At 36.2% G+C, this 8,434-nt stretch overlaps 1 protein-coding gene across 2 annotated transcripts; it reads left to right on the top strand.

Moving 5' to 3' along the window:
• Positions 1-2,255: 2,255 nt before the first annotated feature.
• Positions 2,256-8,145, top strand: LOC105051421 (plant UBX domain-containing protein 11; the record flags this gene model as incomplete). 2 transcript variants are annotated; one of them, XM_073243109.1, is given in 8 exon segments in its annotated part: positions 2,256-2,399; positions 3,337-3,436; positions 5,029-5,081; positions 5,195-5,276; positions 6,954-7,019; positions 7,111-7,178; positions 7,322-7,537; positions 7,623-8,145. In XM_073243109.1, coding segments are annotated over 7 exon segments (1,108 nt in total), but the record flags the coding sequence as incomplete, so codon positions are not given.
• Between the last annotated feature and the right edge of the window lie 289 nt (positions 8,146-8,434).

Here is an 8,434-nt window from a genome sequence, read left to right as displayed (position 1 = left end):
TAAATTCTTTTGGCATGCATCACTTGCATTTTTCCCATTGATCTAGTCCTGCAGAAACTAGCTTTTCAAGTTTTAAAATATTAGCACCATTAATTAATTGAATGTTCCTTACAATTCCTGCATCCGTTGATCTAGAAATTCCATTCTTCTTATTATACGAAAATTAAATTGCTTCTCTCTAGGTTCCATGGGAAATAGGAAGTCGCCTAGGGGAATTGGTTCCATATCACCTTTGCCTCGTTAGGCATTGTTGTGTGCATGATAAATGATGCATGCAGCTGTAAATGGATTGACAAATTAAATCTTCGGTTTTAAAAATACCTGTAGATGTTTATAAAAGAGTAGATTTGGAATGCATGATGGTATCAGTTTCCAATTTTGTTTTATGAATTTGGATATGTTTCTCAAGCCATCTCCCATGTCCTCTCCATTTTGGTGGAATCCGAATTAAAAGTTGGTTCCATGTCTGTACTTCTAAGTGAGCTTTGATATGGATGGAATCTTTTACCTTTGGAATAAATAAACTTTGATTTTTTTTGAATGTAAGCGTGGAAACTGTTTGTAGTGGTCATCAAAGACGTGCGTGTAACTTTGATACTAAGACATAACCCACGTATTGCATGAGATACATCTTTTATTTAGAAAATATATTATTTTTAAAATATTATTTTATTAATTATATAGTTATTAAAAAAATTAAAATATATTTATTAATATATAAAATATTTTAATTTATTAGTAAATAATGTTATTAATTTTCATTAAAATATTATTTTATTAATGTATTAATATATTATTGAACATTATTAATCTTTAAAATTATTATAAATAATAAAATTATTATTTTTGCTAAAATACATTATTTTTATTAAAATACTACTAATACTATCAGTATTATTGATATTTTTAAGTTTTCTATTTTTGCTAAAATTTTTTACTCTTAATTAAATATTAAAATATAAAAATAAAAAAAAAAAAAAAATTGAGAGCCCTTATCGCCGCCTTCATAAAGCAAAGAGACAGTTGCAAAATCTTGATCAATCGAAGTTTTTTTCTATTGCATCAACACCATCTTCGATGATTCGATCCGTCAAGATCATCTTGCCGCCACCTGCTTGTTGGAAAGTTCAGAACTCCCGTTCAAATATGTCTTTGGCGATTGTAGATTTTTAGACACTAGCCGTCATCTCTCTCCAAATCCACCTCAGGCGATCCCCTCCTTCAAACCCTAAAAAAGTTTAGATCCCTGTCCCCCTCCCTCTTTCTCCTTCCATCCCATTAGCATTCCCCCATCAATCACCCCTTCGCTGCCACCTCTGCCTATCCGATGGATAGGGTGAACCTTGGGCATTCATTTTCGAGCTCCAAAAACTCCAATGATGGTGGTCTTAATGATGATTTCACTTCCCTTGCCGCTTCTTAGCCACCATCTACATTCCCCTCAGTTTTGGTTGCTGGAAAGCCCTCACTAGCAATAGTGCTCTTGAAGCCCCACCTCATGAAGATGAAGAAGCATTTCGTGTCCTCCCGGATGAGGCTAACTTTGGTTCTAGAAGTGGGAGATGCTTTGGGGTTCAACCTGTCGTGGACACATAGTGGATGATGCTTGAAAAAAATACACATGTGGCAGACAGAGACTGATGCCTTGATTTTAATATATATAATATAGATGTGCAAATAACATATTGAAGATATATGATAGCAATATAAATATAGTTAAAGTTATCATCTTAAAAATAACTCAACTAGGATTACCAAAAAAAAAAAAAATAGTAGCCCAATGGAAGCTAATGCAATTTCTTTGTGGAGGAAAACCCAATGGAAAGCCACCCATTCAAAGCCTAGAATATGTGACCAACAATCTTGTTTGTTGCCCGATTGTCCTCTTTGAAACTGGGATCAACTTTAAACTCCTACAAACCCTTGGTAATAGTCCAAATATTTATGAAAAATATGATTAACTTTAAACTCCTGTAGATCCTATGTATTAAGTTATATAAATTTCTTTTTTTTTTTTTAACTAGTATTTAACACTGCAATGCATGTGCTTGAGTCCGGCCGGGTTTTCGGAACAACCGTAAAGAAGACTAATAAAAGATATAGACCTATGAGCCCTACCAATTCCTTTCAAATAATTAATCTTTGCAAGTATTTTTTATTTTTTAAATTCTAGAAAACCTGAGGCCCGGCCTGAAAGCCTAGGTAAGAAGCGGGCCGGCACCAGTCCTGGCCTGGGCCTAACTACATTAAGCTGCAAACTGTGCCTGGCCCAAACCGTCAGCAGGTCTTATCTATCCAACATCCTGACGGGACTTTCTCCTACGGGGTAATATATTTCACACAGGAACTGCGGATCTTCGAAGAACGCGGAAAACTCTCGGAAAACCCTAACTTCCGAGGTAACAACAACTCTCCCAATTTCTTATATCGCTTTCCGGTTTCGAGTAGGTGTTCCGGAGAATTAGGGTTTTGTTGTTGGGCAGTTAGATCGATCCTTTTCTTGTTCTCTTTTGACGTGTATGTGTTGTAGATTTTAGGTAAAATTCTGTTCGAATTTGATCTTCAGAACTTGGATTGTTTTTCGGAAAAGGTAGTAGATAGAGGAGTAGGGTCATCGTCTGGAGTTTGGGATTGAGTTTGGGTTGTATTGTGGGTAGAGAACGATTCGTGGATTCGCTGTTCGATTGCGATCGATTGAATTCTGGTTATTAGAGTTGGGAGAGATTTTGATTGGCTGTGCCTTGCAACAGAAAGTAACACCATATCTTCGGTTTTTTCCTGAATTTAGTCATCTATTGGTTCCTGAGGTATGAGTCTACGACTTGGAAGCTACAATCTCGGTGTTAATATTGTCATCCTTACGAGATCATGATTTTTAATATACAAGAGATAATCTTTTGACAAAATAATACAGAAATAACTCTTGGAGTTCTTCCTGTGATTTCCAGTCAACCAAATAAACAGTACTGCGTTTTGAATTATTCATTTTCTTGATATTTAAATTTGAGATTTTTATATTTTATTTTGCATTCGTTTGGTAGCACCTTCCATTATTCTCTTTTGTCTCTTGACTAGTCATATGTAAAGTTTAGTCATAGCTATGTATATGGTTTCTGAGATTTATTGGGGTTTCAATAAATTAAGAGCTAACTGGTTACAAGTTGAGGAACATATAAAACATTTATTTACCTGTTGCTCTTCTTAATCTTTTATACTTTGTGGACTCTTTTGGAGTCACCTTCTTGCAATCTGATTTCCTTTGATTATAAATCCCCTGTTAAGCTTTGTTGTCCATAATTAACGTTTATGTTTGGTTTGTTGGTGATTTTAACACAGATGGAGGGATCCACTTATTCTTTGACATACAAGGGCTCCATTCCAGATGCAATTGCTGAAGCAAGAAAGCAGAAAAAACTTTTTGTTGTCTACATTTCAGGTGAACTTAATGATAATCATGTAATAAAGTTGTATATTTAATATTTCTCTGACACTTCCTCCCAACAGAAGGAAATACAATCTAATTTGTTGCCTTGATATGATTTTGTGTAGCATGGTCTGCAAGGCCTGCAATATTAAGCTATAGGCCAAGCTCTCATAATTGGAGTTGGAATTGGGGAAGCCATCATATAAGGGGGTGTTAGTAGTAAAATTATGGGAATATTTTAGGAAGGTGACTTCAGAGAACCACAAAATATGCATTGGCCTACTTTAGATTTTTTTTTATATTCAACATCTTCCTTTGTTTTCTTGAATCTCCTAATGTTGAAATTCATATTATCGATGAACTGATATTTGGTTTATTGATGATATTTTGTCAGTTTAAAACATCAATACTTTCATGTGTCAAAGCAAAAATCATAAACTGAAATTCAAAATTAAATTAATGAAGCCTAGCCATGTGATTTCTGCAATATGTAGCTAATTAGTCAGCAGAATTGTTGAACTAACAATAAACCATGAATCAGATATGGACTAATGAGCTATGTCTGTTACAATGACAATATGCAAACTTATAAGAGCCATGTATTGTTTATATAAGTAATTTTCTAAACTCTATCTCTTTGTGCCTGCAATAAAGCACTTTGGTTGAGCTATTTGTGCAACAACATTTATTTTGTCTTCCTTATCAGCATTTCTTTATCTTCTTTTTGTGTGTGTCTATGTGTATGCATTATAGTTTGTTGTATTGACTCATAATGCCCAGTGATTGGTGTACTATATAGTACTGGTATGGTACTAGTAGCATACCAAGGTTAGATGTGGCACTCAGGGCAAAGTAGCCTTCATTGAGCGAAACTGATTGATTTTGCTCGGTTTCATATTGTAGTGAGATGTATTGCTCCAATTTCAGGTGATACCATGGCTGGGCATGAGAAAATGGTCTATTGACCTTGTGACGGTATAGGGTTGTACCATATTGTATGGGATATATCCTAGCATGCCAATAAGGTATAGACATGGCACCCCATATCGGTGCAACGAACCTTGGTTTGCATGCGTACATGCGTGCACATGTACTCATTTTGTGTTTGGTGTATGTGAATGCTGATTTGCATGTCTTTTTGTGCATGTGCATGTTGTGGATATGCATGTTGTGTGGAGGTTTGTGTACACATATGCTGGTCCGGGCATGTATGTGTCTGTGCTGTGGACTGTAGTTCTGTGGGTGTAGGTGAATATATAGACATGTGGTTATGGGTGCACAGAAACCTTAATATATTCTTATATACGAAGTAGCCATGAGAACCGATATAAAGATCAGCAGAGAACATTTATGATAATTGTACATGTGCATGTTCATTTGCTTGTGTGATTGCATGCCAATGTATTCTTCAAGACCAACCAAGTGAACAAAGCGAGATCGGATGATCAGTTCCCAGTCCATCCTTTTCGTATTAAAATAAGTCTTAGTATAGCATTGTAGTAGAATTTCATATAATCATGCATTTTTTATTACTTAACTTACAAACATACATGATCTCTTGTAACTAAATAAATAATGCCATGCTTTTTCTGCTCCATTTTCAGGTGAAGATGAAAATTCTGTCCATTTGGAACAGTCGACATGGGCAGATCTAAGTGTGAGTTTATCCGCATTGACCTTTATTTTTATCTGGTTGAGGTATCTGATCAGTGATGCTAATGCGTGCTTTCATACCCCATGTTTGATTGTCTTGTTGTTTGTTGTCATCAGGTGGCAGAAGCAGTATCAAAATGTTGTATCTTCTTGCATCTGAGACAAGAAAGTGTTGATGCATCACAGTTTTCTGCCATTTGTATCCTCTATTCGTTCTATTTTATACCTTTAGTGTACTAGTAATATAATTTGTTGGTAGAAATAAGTAAAGGTAGGCATCTGGTTTTGCATAAAGCAAAGGTGACTTGACAGCATGTCATGCTAAAGCCCATTAATATGAATAGCTAAGCTGATGTCTCCAAACAGCTAAAGTGACTTGCAAAAGTATGTCAGAGTTCAGTTATATTGCATCCTGAAGCATTTCACTTCTCTATGAATATCAATGACCTTGGGAGGCTTCTTGCTTATTTGTGAAATAAGAAATGCGATAGGTTGGTTGAGATTTATGTGCAGTTGCGGCAGCATAATCAAGGATAGGACTTGGCTGGATTTTGCCTTTTACATTCTTGTTTTCACAGAAAACATCTTTGTTTTGGCTTAATAGCCAGATACAGGATGTGGGTGTGATATCGGAATATGCTGTGATGATAACATGTAAAATGGTATATAAAATGGAAGCAATCAGGATATAAAGTAATTTTTCTATTAGGGCCTGTTTGGTTTCTTTTAGGATTGGGCTGAAAATACTGTAAGATTCATCGTCTATATTTATAGATCACATGCTATATTATGCTTGGTTAGGGCTTGTATTCATAAATTTCCTAGAAATAGAGTCGGAGCGGGCCGGCCCAAATCCCATAGGGAGAAAAAGAAAAGGACCTCAGCAGGTGCTTTTTTTCTTCCTATGAGATTTGAGCTGGGCCACTCCAGAGCTATTCATGGATATTTTGCCTAGCCCAGCCTTTAGCTTATCATCTTGCTGATTGTACTGGCCTAACCCACAAATCCTACAGGATTTTCAGCCCAATCCTGTAGGAAAATCCAAACAGGCCCCCTTGTATGCAGTAATACAAATCTGCTCATCTGGAAGTTGCATTTGAGGAAAATACCATGCATGAATTACTGTAAGTAGCAGAATAGTATAACTGTGACTTTAAGGTTGACCTTTATGATATACAGAGGTGAGAGAAGAAACTGAATATTTCATGTCTGTTCTCTTTTTTTCTTATTGACAAGGATTTTCATGAAAAATTTCCCAGACTTTGGTGAAGTATACAGAATGAAGTATACAAGCGAAAAATCTCTAAATAATGTCATATTTTTGTTGGTTATTTATCAATTCAATGGGCCAGGTGCAAGAAAAAGTGGTTTCTCTCTTACATCCATGACTGACCTAGAACTGCCTAAGTTTTTATATGCTATCTTAATGCGCTGGTTGCAGATGATATTTGAGGGCTCTATTTTTGTTGACAGGAAAGTTGTTATGTTCAGCCATTAGGTGATGCTTTTTTGTCTGATTTATTCTGGGGAAGTCCAATATCTAGTGCTCGACTTTTACTTGGGGAATACAGTACTGTGTAAGCTTTGGATGCAATACAATTCCAATGCTTTATGCTTCCTTGCATTTCCAAGTCTATAATGTCTAGTGTGAATGATATCTTTTTGTACGTGCAGGTCTAGTTCTTCAAATTTAGGGTTTTAAATTCTCGTACAACTATATTCCAGAATGTCTGATAGATTTTCTTTCTGATATCTAAGTTGCTAGTATGCATCATATGTTTTTTTTTTTTTTTTTTTTAATAATTACAACTTCGATACCATTTCACATTCCAGCTTTTAGCGATTTTTGGTGTTTACCTTAATTTACCTTGCTCAGACCCACAGAAATCTATCCCGAGTATCTCTGCTGTTGGACTCAATGGTGTCATGCTATGGCAGCATGGTATGTATACTGAAAATGATTTCTTTAAGGATCACACACAAATCTATTTGTGATTCCTCTTAGCAACTTGTGTTATGTTTGAATCTTTCAGAAGGTCATATCAGTGCTGAAAGTCTAGTAGAAAGTATTGAGAAGGCTTGGGCAGCTCTCCATGTGCAGGTGCTCTACCTTTCCCAACTCCATGTGATTTGCTAGCTGTTGCCTGATGCATCTTATGCAGCTTTTATTCATTAAATTACTACTATGCTAAAGCCATGTGAAAGTAACCCAATGAATCACTGCTACCCAATGAATGACTGCAGGAAACAGCTATGACTCTTTTGACAGCAGCACTTGCTTCAAAGAAACCTGAACCTCTGAGTTCTCCCAGTGTTGCACCAACTGAGCAAGGAGTTTCCTCTAGCTTGGATGTTGCATCAACTTCAACAGACAAACCCATGAAAGATACACTGGCTGGCTCATCAACCGATTCAAAGAAGCAATCATTGGAGGTGCAAGTTGGTGAAACAAGTCATGATGTAAAACTCCATCTTCATCATTGCATGACATAATTTTCTAACTTTCCATAAAGCCCTTAGCTTATCATACTTGAACCTGTGACAGAAAACTGCCAATTGTGCTGAAGAAACCTGTTCACAATCAGATTATGCCAATGGTGCCAAGATTAGTAGGGATGAACAGTCAAGTTCAGCAACTAACACTGGTAAAGAAGCCCTAAAATCTGTGCTCAGAGATGTGGACAGCTCTGCTCCTTGCAATGATGTCTGTGGTTCTACTGCACCACAAGAGAAGTCTACTTTAGATGAAAACCATGCCATGGCTTCTCCAGAGTTAGCCGGGGGAATGACTATATGTGGTCCTGGTTCTTCTAAGATAACTTATAATGAATTGGAAATAAAAGGTGAAGCTAAGATGGTTGATGAAATGACTGACTGTTCCAGTGCTGTAAAGTCGAATGATGTTCATCTTAGTATCCGTATGCCAAATGGGACCAGCCTTCAAACAAAACTTACATTAGCAGATACTTTAAGATCGGTGAAAAGCTTTGTAGATGAGAACCGAGTTGATGAAGTAGGCCCATATGATCTAGCTGTTCCTTATCCACGGAAATTATTCAACGAGCAAGGTATTGAGTGCTTATTATAAGTTTTCATGCTACCTGATGCCTCATTATATTTTGATTATTGTGTATCCTAGCTTTATTTTAAAAAGTGTTTCTTTCTATTTACATTTTAACATTTTTAAATCCATTGGAGATCGTTCTACTTTCCAGATGCTTAGATGTTCTTGAGTGGGTGTTTCTGTAATATTTCCATCTTTGGCTTGTCAGAGGTTGGGACATAATTGGAACTTATAAAATTGCTTGGATGCCTGAATTTGACTGGCTTGTCGATTTTCATGTGCTGACTTTTAAG

Source organism: Elaeis guineensis, chromosome 9 (assembly GCF_000442705.2).
Source record: "Elaeis guineensis isolate ETL-2024a chromosome 9, EG11, whole genome shotgun sequence".
NCBI lineage: Eukaryota > Viridiplantae > Streptophyta > Magnoliopsida > Arecales > Arecaceae > Elaeis > Elaeis guineensis.
Note: the sequence above shows the minus strand (reverse complement) of the source record. Positions and strands in the feature narration are given on the sequence as shown.